The sequence below is a fragment of the Oryx dammah genome, unplaced genomic scaffold, assembly GCF_014754425.2.
Source record: "Oryx dammah isolate SB20612 unplaced genomic scaffold, SCBI_Odam_1.1 HiC_scaffold_27, whole genome shotgun sequence".
NCBI lineage: Eukaryota > Metazoa > Chordata > Mammalia > Artiodactyla > Bovidae > Oryx > Oryx dammah.
In genome coordinates this window covers 37953720-37972299 of record NW_024070211.1, presented here as the reverse complement: position 1 = coordinate 37972299, position 18580 = coordinate 37953720, and the positions used below count along the sequence as shown (strand labels likewise).

General features: G+C 37.4%; 1 protein-coding gene across 7 annotated transcripts in view; it reads left to right on the top strand.

The window, feature by feature from the left end:
- The window catches only part of UNC80 (unc-80 homolog, NALCN channel complex subunit), a 213847-nt gene extending 196255 nt beyond the window's left edge, over positions 1–17592 (top strand). For 6 of the 7 annotated variants that reach the window (XM_040228608.1, XM_040228607.1, XM_040228610.1 and 3 more), the window contains 6 exons: positions 577–715; positions 3187–3243; positions 10009–10090; positions 11057–11168; positions 12219–12418; positions 13690–17592. In XM_040228608.1, the coding sequence (XP_040084542.1) occupies positions 577–715; positions 3187–3243; positions 10009–10090; positions 11057–11168; positions 12219–12418; positions 13690–13929 (830 nt within the window). In that variant the 3' untranslated portion in view covers positions 13930–17592. The remainder of the gene's footprint in view (positions 1–576; positions 716–3186; positions 3244–10008; positions 10091–11056; positions 11169–12218; positions 12419–13689) is intronic. The other variant, XM_040228609.1, reaches the window with a different exon arrangement.
- Positions 17593–18580: the final 988 nt, after the last annotated feature.

The window sequence follows — 18580 nt, the reverse complement described above, 5'->3', positions numbered from 1 at the left end:
TTGATTTTTACAAATAATCTGCTTGTAGAAATGGACAAGAAGTTTACGTTTATTTCATGAAAGCTGTTCGAAGGTGGGAGATGTGTAGATGTGAAGAACTATCCTTCACCCTTCGTGCAGATTAAAAACTCAGCTCCAGAAGGTTTGTTTTTTTTTTTTTTTCAAGATACGGATACATTCATGATGTTTTCTTGATGCTATTTCCCTCAACCAAATGAAGTAACTAGTCACTTTAACTCGAAGTTCTCATAATGTTCATATTCTCTCAAATGACAATGTTCAATGACACTAAAGGCTCAGCTATTAAAGTCTCTGGTTATATAAAAGCAGTGAAAATATTTCTTAAGCTCCCAAAGGTCTTAGTTTTGAATCTGTACAAAGGGACGAATGATAATTTAACTTTAGATATTGTCCTAAGGTTGTGTTCTGGTCAAGGATGGAACCCAAGGACAAAGCTGATCCGGGTTTTCCGGTCAGCATCATAACTTCCTAACGCTCGAACCCAAGGACAAAGCTGATCCGGGTTTTCCGGTCAGCATCGTAACTTCCTGACGCTCTCTTCTCGGGCCCTTTCAGATGACTCTGTCAGCATGCCCAGTGTGGTAAGTGAACAAGAAGCGTACCTCCTGAGCACCATTGGAAGGCGGCGGTTCTCCAGCCATGTCTCCAGCACGTCTGCACCTCAGGCTGAGGTGGGCATGTTACCCAGCCAAAGGTAAACAGCCCTGGATATGTCATACTCCACATCTGGGGGCAAAGGCGTAAATTCTGAAAACTCACTCCTGTTACACTAAAAAGGGCCTAAAGAGAAGCAAACAATCCATTTTTTTTTTAAGTAGACCATTCAAACAAATTTTCAACAAGGTTTGCACAAACAATTTGTAGCATTTTTCTAAGTCAGGCAAGTTGAGGGGATCTCAATTTCTGATCCAAGCATTGTTTCTCCTTAACATTGTTCTATAAATAGATATATGCTCTTCTTTCATAGTCTTCTTTCAGATGACATTCTTGTATTTCATATATATTATCAGCTAAGCTAATAATGGGTACCTGCTAAGTGTATAGGACTGGCTTGATATATTTGGTAGTTTAGACTTCTGATATGTCATCAGTATTTAGTTGGAGATAGTGATGCTTAACAAAGTGAAAAAAGACCTATGCCAGTATGTGTGACCTTGGGCAGGTCATTTAACAAGAGCCCACAGTTTTCTCCTCTGTGAAATGAGAGGTTAGCTAAAATCTGTCTTTAAGGTAACTTCTCTACCTATAGAATTTTATGATTTCATAATTAGACTCTTTAAAACATTTTCTTTGGTGCTCTCTAACCTCTAAGAATATAGATTTGAAACTTTATACATATAGTTTACCATTAATATGGTAATACAGAAAATGATCTGATATAAGAAATAAAACATTATCTATTTCAAAGTCAGGACTTCTACTTCAGGAACTGAATTCTTTCAAAGAATCAGTCTTATGTTTTCATCTAGTTTATTGTTCATTCTTATTACCTACGGAGTTATTGTGGTATAACTTACACATGGAGAATGAGAACAATCAGGAGACATTCTTGTGCTCACATAAATTTAGTTTACATGGAGAAATAATTACTCTGTACCTAAATCCTTTAGCCTATCATTCCTGAACTGTACAGATGAAATAAAATTTGTGAAATAAAGCCAAGTTTTGCAGAATATTTTAAAAATGGGGGAAATGATAAAATATTAATAATTAAATTATATACTTGTAAAGAAAGCATTATTTATATACTATGTAGTTATAAAAATTGGTAATATAAAAGTATTATTATCATTGAAAGATACTGCTTTACCTACTGATAATTTATCTTTGATAAGGAAGTCTTATAAATAAAATATACAAAAAAAGAGAGCCAAATTATAAAATATCCAAAAAAAAGACGTAAAGTCATACAAGCAGTTAATACTGGTACATAGTGATTTATTTTTAATTCCTAGAAATATGCAAACTTTATTGAGAATAAACAAAACTTTAGTCTATGTAAAATTTTTTATTTAAAATTTAAGTAGAGATTCTTTTTGGTTATTTACATAACATAACCAGGCCATCAAATCCCTTTGTACCTATCCATTAAGGAGTTATCTCATTTCTGGGGAGAAAATTTGTTCTATTATGGATAGACCAGAAACCCAGAAAAATAATATAGCTAAACCCTTTGGGCTTGAGTCCTGCTTGGGAGGGCTAGCAAAGGTAATGATGTCTCTCTCTGTTAGGGAAAGCCTCTTTCTGGGGATGGATGCTATTTTTACAGTATAGGTGAACAACAATTCTCTAGAGGCAGGCACTCCAGTTTGCTAAAGAGTTTAATTCCATCCATTTTAACAACTATTTATTGAGTGCCACATGGACACTTAGCTCAGAGCTAGGCACTGAAGGAAGGAGAGAGAAAGTATGTATGACATAGTTTCTGTTCACAAATCCCCAAATCACCCAAATAAATCAGTAAACTATTTAATTATTCTTTCACCAACTTGACAGGTTTCTTCTTTTGGCATTTACAGTTCAGTCACTAGCGGATGGAGTGAGGAGGTGAATGCAGGTTCCATGTGAATATACCAGGGTTGTCTTCCTTCTATTCATTCACTTCCTTTTTCACTGCAAAATTAGCAGGTGCAATCAGGTTCTTTCTCTGCTTTTCTTAATGGCATCAGCTCCAAGAGTTGGGTTGTGACAGTTCATGGTAAGTTGTTTCTGTGTGATCAGGTCACAACTCACAAGAAAGAAGCAGGATCCTGGTCAATGAAACATTATATGAACAAGACAGGTGAAAAGTCATAGCCACCCAGCCAAATGGTTATCAAAGGAATGATAGTTTCATCTTCTACAGACTCATTCCCCAGTGTGTTCCAGAGTTCCTGTGTCCATTCGGAGCTTATCACAAGTCCCAATTCCTGACCAGTAAATAGATCACTCCTCTGAGAGTCATATCCACCCAAAGGCCTCTCTTCCCCATTGCCTTGAGTCCTGTCTTGACCAACCCAGCACAAGGTGAAATGGTTGACTGTCTCCTTTTCCTTCCTTGTTCTGTTAAATTTATTTATTTTTGGTTCTTAGAAGCAGAAAAGTGCATGCCTTTTTTTTTTCTTTTTCTTTTATTTCTTTGCATTTTCTTTCCCTAAATGCTTCATCTCCCTACCCCTCCTGCAGTGAACCTAATGTCCTCGATGACTCCCAGGGCCTGGCCGCCGAGGGCAGCCTCTCTAGGTACAGTGTCAATGCTACCTGTGTATTGGTGTCTGTGCTGGGAAACAAGCTGTTCCCTGTCTCCTCCGTCTCTCTGTCTCTCTGTCTCCTCTCGCCCCGTCTTGATATCGATTTCCATTCCTTGCCCTTTGTTGCTCATAAACACACGAGCCTGGAAGTCAAAGGTGTAGCCTCTTTCATTTTTCAGCTTCAGAGCTCCATCACAAATGGCCTAAAAAGTTTACTTAAAAAAAAAAAAAATCCCTGGAGTTCTTCTAGGGGTTTATCCCATGGACCATCTCGAGAGTTTGATATACAAAATGTTAAATTTATCCCAGCTAAACATTCCCTCCCATGCTGATAGTCTTTAAGAAAAAAAATTTTTTTTGTCAAAAGCCTTTTAATACAACTCCCCATCATTAGGAAGCCCCAATCTAGACAAGTCTTCCAGCCAATACCATAAGAAAACAGTGATGCTATAATAAGAATACTAATGTTAATATGATTTATATAATTCCCTCTCTTTGGTGCATGCAATGTGACAGGCTGTTATGATAGCTTATTCAAACCATGTTTATATAAAAAATGTCTGTCCCAGTGCTAAGATGACTCCCAAATTTGCCATGAAATATCAGATACAAACATTTCTTGGTAAGAGACTTCCCATGATGCAAACAATATAATGGTTTGGCTATTGGTTTAAAGCTTCAGAAAGGGGTCCTGCACCTTTAACACTCAGATAAACCACGTCAAACATTCCTAATCTTGTGCTGTTGATTCACACCTCTCAACTAATCCTCATTAGGGGTAATGCTTCTTGTTCATGCTAAGAGTACCTTTGTTTCATCTCAAGAGAAAATATTCCCTTTCAGGTTCTCATTATATAGTGAGTGCTCCCTTGTTTATTGCTGTATCACAAAGATGAGGAAATGTTGAGAGGCCGTTCCTGTGAAAGGCTGTCCTTTTTTTTATTTTTTGCATCTTGTTCAGATTTCACATTTTCTTTCGCAACTGAAAATGGGAAATTTACTGCATCATCAGGTGTATCTTTTTTTTTTTTTACTGGCCTCATAATTCATGACATTCATTTGTGTTTGCAAGCCCCTGCCTGGATAGATCAGTCTCTTATTGGTGGTAAATGTGGAAGTGCTGCAGAGTGCAGGCTTAATTCCACTGTTGAGAACTTCAAGGACAGGGAAGAACAGAGTAGTCCTTAAGGTGGTTTCCTTCATTGTTCACAGTATTGGAAGAGCTCTGAACCCAGCCTAGCACCATGACCACTGGTTTCAAAGCATTTATTTGTTTAATGCTTAATATTACATACAAGACAGGAGAATCTAACTAGGAAGATGATTTCACTGTCCTACTGACAGTAGAAAGTATTAAATCAGACTTTGTCCCAGATCTTTTCTAACTAGGCCAAATTCTATTCTTACTGAATAAAATACTAGTCTGGGGTTGGTGAGAGAAGACAAGAGTTTGAGTTAATTTTTATAAATTCTCCCAAGGACTTGGCCCTCTTTGTCAGGCTTAGGGTTCAAATGGACTAATCTGGAGTTGTCTAAACCAGTCCAATCTGCCTTTGGTCCAGTGTAGATTGGAATAAACCCCAAGTTCTTGCTATTTGAGGGTGGTTCAGAGCCAACGCTATAGGTTTTATCCAGAGATGAATTAGTCAATCGTGTGAGTTCTTTGATGACTGTTTTGGATCAACTTTTGTTGATCTGTTGTTCCCGTAATTGGTGTGTTTGAGTTCTGGATGCCAGTCACCCTGATTGATTAGTGATCATTAAGAAACCAGAAAATGAAGCACTCACTTTGGATTCTAAGAAGTTCCACGAGTGCAGAGGCATCCCGACAGCCATAGCACGCCCACCTTTGCCATACGCTGCAAGTCATCTCTCTCAAACGCCACCATGTCACCAAGTTCTCTTTGGAGGAGAGGAACTTTTGGCATTACTAAGAGGTGGGTTTATAAAATAGGATATATACTTTTAATGTTTGGTTTCCAGGCTTTCTTATTTTTGGCATGAAACTTCTTTATGGCGCAGATTCTTAAGGTTCTAAAGCAGCAGCAAGATATTGACTATGTAAATTACATTTAGCACACACCTGAGCCCTCAACTAAGGAAAACCTGACTCTAAAGCTTAAAGAATATCAGGAAACATGCCTAAGAGAAAGTAATAGGCCCTGCTGCTCACCCCAGTCTCACATTTTGATAAACTTTCTGGGGATTTACTTTTGAAAGAACACTTGTTTTAGGCAAGTTGGTCCGAAGCCTAAATGAGGCAGTCTCCAGGATAATAGTATAACCTGATAAATAGGTGGAAACCAATAAAAATTTTGCAGACCTTTAGAAAATTTTTTCCAGGGTTTTTTTAATGTGTACTAACTGGTTTCTTATAAAGATTCATAGGAAGAAGTATAAGTCTGTAAAAATCACTATGCTATGCTGCTGCTACTAAGTTGCTTCAGTCATGTCCGACTCTGTGCGACCCCATAGTCGGCAGCCCACCAGGCTCCCCCGTCCCTGGGATTCTCCAGGCAAGAACACTGGAGTGGGTTCCGTTTCCTTCTCCAATGCGTGAAAGTGAAAAGTGAAAGTGAAGTCGCTCAGTCGTGTCCGACTCTTAGTGACACCATGGACTGCAGCCTACTAGGCTCCTACATCCATGGGATTTGCCAGGCAAGAGGACTGGAGTGGGTGCCATTTTGGAACTAATAAATTGAAATAGTATGTGTATCATGGAAGAATTCTCTTCTTTAAGAGTTTTGTTCTTAGAAATACAGAAGTTTCACTGAAGATTTTCCCTCCCTGTGCCCACCCCCAAATACACACACCATGGGCCATATTTCTCTCTCCAGAAGAATATAAACATGCAAAATGTTATTCAGGCACTTAAGCCTGGAAGTTTATACTTGAGAATTAAATTTTGTTTGGACATGTTAGAACATTTTGAAAGGCAGGAATTGACAATCAACTCTAGCTTAAAAAAAGAGAGAGAAGAGATTACAATGCTATTTGATTCCATAAGGGTCATTTTAATCACAGTGGAAAATAAGAATGTGACTCAAGTGTGAACAAGATAGATAGTCTGCATGAAACAAAATAAAAATAATCTATCCATCTCATGATCATCCACATTTCCAAACTATGAAAATTTGGCAAGTACACCCAAATAGAAAAGATTAAAACAACCTTGTTATGGAGTTGAGAATTAATAACTTAAAAAATATCTGTTTATCTGTTGTGATACACAGAGACGTGTACTTTCCCAGTGTTAAATCAGTTCTTACAGGAGAACTAAGATCCAGATCCTTCCCTTTTTTGTCTGAATTCCAGTCTCTAATCTCTAAATGCTGTGGCATTTAAAATACATTTTCTTAGATGTTATGGAGGCTAAGTAAACTTTAAATGCTAATCTTTTACTGGGAAAGGGAAGAGTAGGATTTTGTCTACTGTTTATGTCCCTGTTTCCTGTAAATGCTTTATGGCTTCTTCAGTACTGGCTTCATGCATTCCTCAGCACAAGGCACTCGCCTGGTGAAAATGGCTATGCTGCGTGCCTTCTCTTCCCCTCCAGATTTCTCTAACCATACTAAAATTAAAACTAAAAGTATAGATAAAAGCAATGAAAATACAAATTCATTTCCTATATACTAGTTTCACCCAGTACTTTTACTTAAAACTTTTATTTTGAAATCTATTTCTATGTTGAAATACACTTTTTTTGTCCTTTGAGATGAGTGACAGAAATTTTTATTGCATTCCTGAATGGCCTTTTGTTCCCTATCCTTTAAGAAATACCATTAGATATGTATTTCATTAGGATATGCATATATATTGTATATGGCGCTTACCCGGTGGCTCGGGTGTAAAGAATCCACCCGCAATGCAAAAGAGTTGGACACGACATAGCAACTAAACAACATATTTATACACTCCAAGTCTTCATGCTGAAATGAGAGAAAAGAAATCATTTGTGTCAGGATTGTCTTCTAACATTGTCTAAATTTTTCTAGCTTATAAATTACTTTCTTGCATTTTGAGTAAGGTCTTTGGTTTTTGTAGACAGTTGACTCATACCAGTTCTGCCAAGACCCATATTTACTTCTCTAAAATCCAGATTGTTTGTCAGAGTAATATTGCTTAGTGACTCAGAAACACCAAGGATGATTTAACTTCAATTTAGAAAGTTTTGCTTGCTTTTATACTTATGGTTTTACCTTTTTATTTGACAAAACAGTAGAAATCAGCCATTTATCATTCCGAAGATTAAAATTTTTAGGGAATCGGTTTTCTCTAGAGAGGTGCTTAGGGCAGACACCATAGTCTTCTGGTTGGTGTGATATTGCACACCTGATAGTCACATATCACAAATCCTGCACATAACAGAAATATTACATGACATGGGGAGAACTAAATTGAAACCACATTTTATATGCAACTCCAATTTGATAGAGACCCAAAATTACTTCTATGTGTATTACTTCTATTATTAATTTCCCTGTTTGTTTATCACTAATGTATCCTCTGCACACAGTTAAGCCAGACTTTGATGTTCCAAATATAAACATGTTAGCATCATATTTTTAAGGAGAATATATTAGCTGAGCTGTATTTCCAAGGGAATGTTCTATGATTTAATCATTAATATGTGCATTTATTGAAACACTATATCATTTATATAAAGCAACTAAATACTAAATCTATAAACCTGACCCATTTCTTAGATTAAACCTCTCTATCCATAGAGAAAATTTTGATGCTTTTGATTCTTCCTTGGAATAATCGTCATGAAATTACCATTATCTTTTGGCATTTAACACTCCCTGAGTGACATGTATTTTTTTTCTTGCACCATTTTTTTCTCACAATCTCAGATTACTGAATAAAAGTGTAACAAGCGGACTGCCTCTATTTCATTTTCTCTACCCAATTATTTTTAAGACTTTTTATTACCTAGTTCCTTCTGCTGTTCTAAAAGCAATAAACTCATTACAGATCTAAAACAATGAAGCATACTATGTTACATCACTTTTCATGTTCAAACCATTTTACATTGACTAACTTCTTTTCTCTACCTTAATGGGAGGTAGATGGTAAGTATTAACCTCCCTTTACGGCCAAGGGAACTGAGGTAACATTTAGATGTCAATGAAGAATCCATTCCAGTGAAAGCTTTGCTTGGTATTTGGGAAAAACTTGTTTCTACTTTTGTGCATATGGTAATTGAATACTCACTCTTTCCAGTTTAAGACACATATTAAAATGTATAATTAATAAGGAGATGTCATTTCAAACATGCAGCAACTTAGTCTGTATTGCTTATCAGAATTTATTGCATTGTTCCTTTGAGGTAATTTTCCATCTACATAGGAAGGTCATTTATGGTACAGGGTTATATGTGTATAAAAACAATGTACATCGATCTTTTTGAACTTGATATTCAGGAGAATAAGAAAGTCTAAAAAAAACACCTGTTTTCAAAACTCTTTATGGAATTTCATGTATCCCAAATGGCCTAATTATTTCAGAAAAACTATGATAAACTCCATTTGGGAATCATTGATTTTTCTTCCAGTGGAAATATGAGTAAGATTTTTTAAAAATGACACGTGGCTGTGTCAACCATGTAATGATTAACTATAGGGGAAGTGTCTGATTGTCCATCTTGCCACCGACTTCTCTCCCTACAACTGCAGGGAGATTTTGTTTAGGGAGCTCATTTTTTTTAAATGGCAATGAATGCATACAGTCTTTTCCTTTTCATGGACAGTTGCTGATGCTGCATTCCTCTGTGGAATGTTTTACTGTAAAAACTATTTGTAGATGACTCTCCTTTCGCAAAGGCAAAGCCAAAATTGATTAATCACATTGGCATCATCCACAGGATTACAATGTTCTCTGGGGCACAGTATATTTCTTTTTTTCACCTCCACTTCCATTATAAATCCCTATTATACATGCATGCAGAATGAAAAAGGATCATGGGTCCATGACAGTGTTTTCAGCTTCACCCAATACTAAAATAGGGACCATTGCTGGTAGCCATTTTTGCATATAAAAGACACACATACACAGTAAATTTGGGAGGAGCAGGTTGTTACTTCTACAAATTGTGTGCTATGTTTGGATATAGCTATTCGATATTAATTAAGCTACTAAGTTGTAATGATAGCTTAATTACTTTGCCAGCCTTATAAATGTAAAATCATTTTAAAAGACATTTTCATTGTCTACCTATGTGACTATTTTCTCAGTCACAGAGACTTCAGGCTGCAAACATGTGTTGAATGTGACCCTTCACCCAAATGGATTCTGTGTCTGATGTGTTTGATATTTGTCCATCTTATTTTCATGTAAATTGAAATATTTTAAAAGGTGTTCCCATCCATGTGATAGAGTTGTTCGTGTTTGTTCGTCACCACCTTTCTCCTTACCCTTGAAAAAAAAAATTGAGATTAGCATATGATGTGTTAAACCTTTTGGTGGCTTCCAAACCAGGGGTGTGATCGAATCGATGTTTTGCTGAATGACAGACTGGCATCAGTGACTGAAAACAGAATCTCAATTTTGGCAGCTTCAAAGGCTACAAGGCCTCGTGTCCTCCTTCCTAAACCTGTGAAAATTCCCATCCCAGGGGTTCTTTCCTAACCCTCCTTCAAAGATAATGGTATCTTTGAAGTGACTGTTTCCTGTAAGTGATTTTGACTAACACCCACCAGAAGATTGTCTCATTGGCCTGCTCCAGGCACGCTAACACTGGTGATGCTCTTGACAGGGTGGCAAGTGTGCAGAGTGAACCTGGCCAACAGAACCTTCTCATTCAGCAGCCACTGGGGAGGAAGAGGGGCCTGAGGCAGGTAAGCAACCCTGAAAGGGCAGGGGAGACAGCCTATGAAAGGGCAGTTCTATTCAATTTTTAATGTATATCAAGACTCTATTTTATGTGTATTAAGACTCTATTTTACCTGAAATATTTATTCCCCACCTGAAATAAGCAGTACAGAGCAACTTTAAAACATGGTAAGTGCTTGGGCAACGTGGAGAGTTTGGGGCTTCTGTTTTTAGCTCCGAATCTTATTAGCAAACCTGGTTACTTGGTGAAATAAGTGGGCTTATATTTTTATTTGCTCCCTATCCAGAAACCGTTGCCAGTCAAACTACTGACCATGGAAGATTTGTTATAAAATTGAAGGCCTCTTTCTGTAGAGAGGCAGAGACAGTCATCCTTTCTTCCCCATTTCAAGATTAATGATTCTATTTAAAACTGAAATTGAAGTAGAGATTATCCTTAAAAATTTCCTTTGGTAGGGTGGGTTTCCTCTATGTTACCATCTAAATAAAAATCTAAATGAGGCTTTGTGCTGTGGCTTTGATGGGAACATCCCAGCACTGATTTGGAGGCTGGACATTTTCCCAGAATCTGGGGTGTTTTTCATCAGTCTTTCCTTCAAAGATAGAATATATTCAGCTACAGGTTTTAGATGAGCAAAGGCTGACTGGTAAGCAATCATTGCTAGTTTTGTATCCTGAAATTCTTACTATGACTATTTTAATTTATATTAATGTTCTTACGCTATCTAAAGGGGTAACAATTGTTAAGACAGAATATAGGATTGGTTAGAGGGGATGCCAGAATTATATAAGTACTTGTGTTTAAATATGCAGGAAGAAGTTTATTTTATTGGCTAAGAATGTAAGGAACAAGCATAAGACTCCACAGGGACCCTCAAAGAAGAGAACAAACCATAGAATCTCTGAATTCAGTCTTTCCTCCCAGCAGTTAGATCCTTCCTGCTAGTTTTTTTTCTGCCTATTCCCTTTAGCTAAGGCGTCCTCTGCTGTCACGTCAGAAGACTCAGACTGAACCCAGAAACCGCCACGGGGCTCGGCTGTCAACCACCCGCAGGAGCATTCAACCTAAGACAAAGCCATCCGGTGAGGCCTCCTGTGTCCCTCCGGGTAGACATTGACACAAGGGCCACTGCCCTGCCACACAGTGGGGAAGGCCTTCAGAGTCTGAGAGTCATGCAGATAAACACACCTTTGGAAGCCACTAGGGAAGGGAAGAAGTTTCCCAGGGAACTTGAGTGCCTTTTTTTCTCTCACCTTCCTCAATCCCATATTTCTCCTCATGCACCTAGGTAAATGAATAATTCCCTTGTCTTTGGGAATTGTCTTTACAAAAGTCTTTATACTCTTTGGTATGAAAAAACTAAGAAATATTTAATAATTAAAATTACTATTGAGGGCTTCCCTGTGGTTCCATGGTTAAGAATCTGCCTGCCAAATGCAGGGGACACAGGTTTAATCCCTGGTCCGGGAAGTCCAAGTTGAACCACAAATGCTATGAAATTTGATGATAGAAGGTTGTGTTTTATTTACCCAAGCCAGGAACTGGGTTTGTTATATGTCTTACCAAAGACAAGGGCATGATGAGTAATAGGAACTTTTAATTCCTGTTGGCAGTTGTTATGAGCGATGACCAAGTTCACTTAATGCTGTGTACTGATCTTGTTTTTATGGAAAAACAATTTATGCAGAAAGGTTGTTTTATGTAAAAATGATTTTTTCTACCCATGTGCTACTGTTTGTAAGAAGTGAAGTGAAGTGTTAGTTGCTTAGTCATGCCTAACTCTTTGGGATCCCATGGACTGCAGCCCACCAGGCTCCTCCATCCATGAGATTTTCCAGGCAAGAATACGGGAGTGGGTAGCCATTTCTTTCTCCAGGGGATCTTCCTGACTCAGGGATTGAACCTGAGTCTCCTGCACTGCAGGCAGATTCTTTACCAGCTGAGCTATGAGGAAAGCCCCTAAGAAGGTAAAATCAAAACATGTACCTAATGGCCTAATGTGCTCTCATTTATTGGTAAACCAGCAATGTGTTTACTAAGCAAGGCAGGAGACACTGGTTAAAGCTAATTATTAAGCACTGCCAACCTACTATCCTCCTATTCTGATTTACTGCTCTACTTCCAACCTACAGCGGACCAAAAACGATCTGTGACCTTCATCGAGGCTCAGCCAGAGCCAGCAGGTGCCCCAACAGACACACTTCCTGCCACAGGCCAGCCACAGGGCTGCAGCCCAGCCCCATCCAGGAAACCAGAAGGAACGGACAAACCAGTGCTCACGTCTTCCCCCGCCATTGTTGTTGCTGATCTTCACAGCCTGTCTCCCAAGCAGGTGAGGGCCCTGGAGAAACAAGCAAGTCTTGTTCTTTGCATACATCTGTCTAGGAATGGGGATATGTAAATGTCATCCATATCATTTGAGTCTGAGTCAGTAATATTTTGTCAGACGCTGGTCCTATCATTATGAAAAAAAAAAATCAATTGTAAAGTATATGGCCAAGAATATATCTACTTGAGAAGGAATAAGAGAAGTCATTATACTCTTTGTTATGAAAAAACTAAGAACGATTTCATAATTAAATGACCACTGAGGGTTTCCCTGGAGATCCATTGGTTAAGAAGCTGCCTGCCAATGTAGGGGACACAGGTTCAATCCTTGGTCCGGGAAGATACCACATGCCATGGAGCATCTAAGCCTGTGTGCCACAACTACTGAGCCCATGCTCTAGAGCCCGTGCCGCACAGAGGAGAAGCCACTGCAGTGAGAAGCCAGCATACCTCAATGAAAGAGTAGGCCCCACTTGCCACAATTAATGAAAATCCATGTGCAGCAACACCTAGCACAGTCAAAAATAAAGAAGTAAATATATAAATAAAATTTTAAAAATAAAATTACCATTGAAAACCAGTATACACTACATGGCTGACAGTTCAATTAAAAAGAATAAAGTTACCAATTTAGATGAAACATTTAAATACATGCTTAGTCACTCAGTCATGTCCAACTCTTTGCAACCCCCCTGGACTGGCTGCCAGGTTCCTCTGTCCATGGGATTTCTCAGGCAAGAATTCTGGAATGGCTATCCATTGCCTTCTCCAAGGATCTTCCCAACCCAGGGATCAAACTCATGTCTCTGGCATCTCCTACAATGAAGGTGGATTCTTTACCATCTGAGCCACCAGGAAAGCCCTTTAAATATAGAATCTTCTGAGAGGAACTTTTGTTTTGATCTTTTTTGTTGCTGTTTAGGTATTTTTCTTGTTTTGATCCCACGTTCTTCTCGTGGTATTTAAAGAAAGCTAAGGGGCAATATTATATACATTTTAAAAGTCTTTAGTGGTTAAAATCATTATAATACCTTTATCTCATTTTACCCTCACAGTCTACAAGGTGAACAGGGCGAAAAATGAGGCTCGTGCAACAGGTTAGAAAACTGAGGCTTAGAAAGTTGAAAGGGCCTATATAAAATCTCACGTATTCCAAAGGTTAAAACTACATCCAGTTTGTGATTCCTTTCCAGTCATAGGTGGACAACAGTATTTTTTGATCCTCTTTCCTGGTATCCATCCTACCTTTCAGTGTTACGATCCTTTTGGTCATAGGGTGAGAACCTCCCAGCTGAAGATGGAGAAAGGAGGGAGGACACAGAAGTACAAGGTGCTACAGCACACAGCCCCCTCTCTACGCAACTCTCAGACCCTGATGACTTCACAGGCCTTGAGACATCCAGCCTCCTACAGCACGGAGACACAGTTCTTCATATCAGTGAGGAAAATGGCATGGAAAACCCCCTGCTGGCGAGTCAGTTCCCTTTTACCCCCACAGAGCGGGGGGAGACCTAGATGAGTCTCATGTTTAGTTCTGTACCTTTTAAGTGTTGTAGGTGTAGACAAGATGGGGAAGGGATCAGTTTGCTGAAAGGTGAAAACATTCACTTGGAATATATGAAAACACAGCACTTTACACCCAATGGGTAGCACAAATCCCAGTAGATTTTTTTGCCAATGTGCATATTGTTTCATGAACATCTTTAAAAAATCAATGGCTAAGATGGTTTGGTTGTGTAAAGATCATGAAATCCAGGGAAGAATAAAGGGACAGAGCCATTTCACTGCACATTGTTTATGATTCAAGAAGCCTTGAGCAATTAAAAGTGTATAATATTACAGAGCTGCTTACCTAGGAATATTAAGAAGTAATGTATTCTAACAAACTAATGCAATTTTTTGAGGTTACATAATACATCTCATGCAAATGTTTATTTTTCTAATTTCAAAAACATTAAATCAGGTGGCTATACAAGTAGCAATTTACATAAAAAATAATCAAAAGGAAAATATTAGTTTGGGGAAACTAAATATTAATAGCAAATAAGCCTGCAGGCATTTTTTTTTGATCAAAAATATAACCATTTAGAAGAAGAAAAAATACTATTTTTAGAACTGTGAACTTTTCAATTTATTTTTTAACTGTCATTTTCATTAAATATTGTAAATCAAAATGCTAATGCCATAAGATCATTCCATTTCATAATCAACACAGAGAATATTCTAGAAATTATCAGACATAAATCTAAATTAATAAGATATAAATAGCCTATAATATGAAAAAAATTAAATATAAATATAATAGCTAGAAAGAGATGGTATTCCTACTTCTAGCCCTGATGACATCAATACCAACATTGGAAAATATCGGGAAATGTAATTATTTTCCCTTATAGTGTCCTGTGCCTGCCCATAAGGGCATATTTTCAGATATTAAGATTAGTGTTATTAGAATTGGTTCAGTAAAATAACTTTTCTCAATGTTAACAAATCTATATGATCCTTTAGATGTTAAGCTTATGAAGAAAAAATATAAAGTGTGCAATTTCTTTATAGACACAGTCAGCTTGTGCATTTTACTTTAACTTGACATTCAGTTACTTCAAGAAAAGTATAAAACTTAGGAGGCTCATGAGGCCATATCTAGTGTGTTATTAATCCTATAGTAGGGCTTGGCATCTTACAGTTCAAGATTAAATTTCAAAACTTTAACAATTTATATTAGAAAATTGTTACATAACTTCTAAGCATATAAAAACTCATATACATACTAAATTGGTATGGTGGTGGGGTTTGTGTACATGTTTTCTAGCACTCAAGCTACAGTTTAGACTACAATTACATTGCAATGAATTTAGAATCCATTCTGTACACTTAAACTTTGACTACGTTGGTTATGAAATGTATATGTATATATAAAGGAGACCTGTTAAACTCACCCAAATCGCAAAGGAAAATTATTTTTCTGTTAGCATTGCTTATTAAAGAGGCATTGTTTGTTATTGTGATTTATATTTTCCAGTGTAATTTGGGGTTTTGGTCTCATTCACTAATAGAATGAAAGATATCTGTGAGTTAAAGGACAAAACTAAACATTTCAAATCTAAACATTCAGAAAACAGAGGTGGTAAATGACCTCTTCTATGTTTTACAATATTTTCAGGAAATTTATGCTTAATGCTGAGTTCTCAAATGCAGAAATACACATAAAGAAGTGGTTTTATGATTCTTGCTAAGGAGATACATTTCATCTGCTTAAAATTATGCTGCTCCCTTAGTGTTAGAGGCCTTATGTTTGGTAATTACAAATGTCTGGGCTATATGAGTCTCCTATATGTGTGTGTTTTGTTCCAGTTCCCTGATGCTTGACTCAAATTCTCTGTGTATAATTGTATCAAGTATTTAAAAAGTAAAAGGGTCGAAGAAGATTGTTAAACATCTGACCAGAATCCTATATACCTTTATATATATTTAAAAAGTAACAGACTGTGTTGAACATGACTATGCTGACCTGTCTGCCTTTTAGCCTGATTCCTTCACTTTAGTGTTATGGAAGTCTGTTGGAAACTTTTCCAATAAGCTAAATAATGTTGTACCTTGCAAAAAAGCCTCCACTCTGACAAACAGGGCCTTATAGAATAGGAATGTTTTCATACTGGGACTATGGAGATTTTACAGATGTATACATCTGTTCCATTTAAGGTGCCCTTAAATGTGTTGAATGTAATGTGTTAAATGTCTGTGTGTAATTGATAAAATATATGTATGTGCATAAGATTGTCACAAGATGTATTCTCAGGAATACTGTTCCCTGGATTTGAAGGAATAATTATTTTAAAAAAAAGTTGGAGAAGATTAGAAAAAGATCAAGATAAGTAACAATTTTTTGTAATTCAAAATGTTATTGAGTATATGACTAAAAGTTAATTATTACATATGATAAATATAGTATTGGTAATACTAGATCATTTCTTAAGCTATGATACTTAATATTTATCTTGTTCAGAGGAAAATGAAAACAGACACTTACTTCCCATGTACAAAAAAATTGGACTCAACCAAGGGACGGCTCTTCTGAAATTAACTTTTGAGAGACCTTGGAATGAGCATGTGTCCTCCACAATAGTGGGTGTAGATTTACTCAGATTCAATTAAAGCAGTTCAAATTCTGGATACACCATTTTACACATCAAAACATTTAACTTTTGTTTTTCAGTATTTGCTGCTTTCTGTAATTCTTTTAGGTACGTTTTATTTCTTTTTTCCAAAAATTAAACTGAGTTATTGAGTGCATTGGGACAAGGCACTTAGAACTATAGTGCCAAAAGGCATAAATGGGCATAACAATGCTGGGAGAAAAATCCGTAGAATTTGGGGGTCTGGTTTGGGCTTGTTGAGTAGGCTGGAAGTAATGTGTTTACTATTTCAAGCCTCCAATAGTACTCTGGGCAGAATACCAAGAGTACTTTCTTTCGTATTTGTCCCTTTAATCAGTTTAAAACATTCTCTACTCTGCTGTCCAGCTCTGAGAGTATCTGAACAGGAATAGAGTGTATGTTGGGACCAACAGGAAAAAAAGGTCATAAATAGAATGACGGTCCAATATAAAATTAAATACCCTTCGTCAAGTTGTACAGAGACTTTAGTAGTCTCCGTAATTTGCTGCTATCACACCGAGTTTTGCTGTTGCCCCGTCACCTCACACTTCCAAGTCCATGGCCTTGTCTTAGCAGTGACTAGAAAGTCTCGCTTCCTCATTTACTTCAGTGGGTCCTAACTGCACCTTTTCAGAAACAAAGTTTGGTTTGACACTCAGGAGAATAAAAATAAGTTAGGGCAGAATGTATTTGGAAAAACTTAAGACAAATTTACTTATGTTGTTTTAGGGTCATTTAGGATTACAGATCAATGTACCTCCATATTTTTCAAAAGTCACTGTGACTGCAGGATGAAAATCCTTTATTAGCCATTTTACAGGTAAAAGCAAAAGATTGACTACACAGCCGATTTCCCTCAGATGACTATAAAGTTTGTTATGAGTACTGAATGACCAAAGAGCATGGAAAAAATGCATATGAATAAATATTGAAATGTTTATGAAAGATATTTATGAAAGATAAGACTTCTGTGTTTGAATATGCACATATAATAAAATAAATCTAAAAATATTTAAGATGCCTGATTGCGTTTCATTTCTCATTTTTTAACACAAGAAATAGGTTAACTCCTTCAGGAAAGTGTTCATTTTAGACCCTGAGATGTTCTTTATTTTGGATCGCTGGAGCTTATCTTGACATTCCTCCTCAACCCTCATAGTTTGGCCTGAAGTCACCTTTCAGTTCAATACCTCTAATTCCTCCCCCTTCCAAATGAGCTTCATTCTACTCATGCTTTCCATCCCTAACTTTCAAAATTAAGGAGAATGGGCACATTGGGAGACAAATATCCCAGTATGACTTCTCTGCTTAAGTATGATCATTTGGAAGGACTGGTAGATTTCCCAAGAGGAATGTTAACGGCCAGGTTATTCTCTGAAAGTGATCCAAGTTTACCATGGGATCCAAGTTTACCATCACAGTTCTGTCTTTTATACAAAGTGCCTTATCCTTAAATTCAAAGTAATGCTCTTCCTAAACTTTTTTTTTTTTCCATGTGAATTTGTTACTGGAAAACTGTGTTCCTCTCTTTGTGGGAGTCAAGCCAAAAGACACAACCAAGCCAAAGATTCGAGAAGGAAGGATGTATTACTTTCAGCAAGAATAGTGAAAATCTTTCCCAAAGCAGTGTCTCCCCAACAGGGAGAGTGGGTAATGCGTTTTTTCTCTTTTGGTTTGGGTGTGTGTGTGTGTGTGTGTGTGTGTGTGTATTAAGTTTTAAGCTAAGGGTACAAATGTACTCAGGAAGGGGCTTGGTGGGTGGACAGTCCCTGATTTAGTAATTGAAGACATCAGGGTCAGGAAAGGTCAACAGCATCATTTCTTAGGTTCCAACTGATCTGGTGGTTGAGACTTCAGGCTAATCATTTTCATTGAAAAGAACTGGCTGAATTCACAACTGAGAGATTGGGGGCAGGAGGAGAAGGGGACGACCCAGGATGAGATGGCTGGATGGCATCACGGACTCGATGGACGTGAGTCTGAGTGAACTCCGGGAGATGGTGATGGAC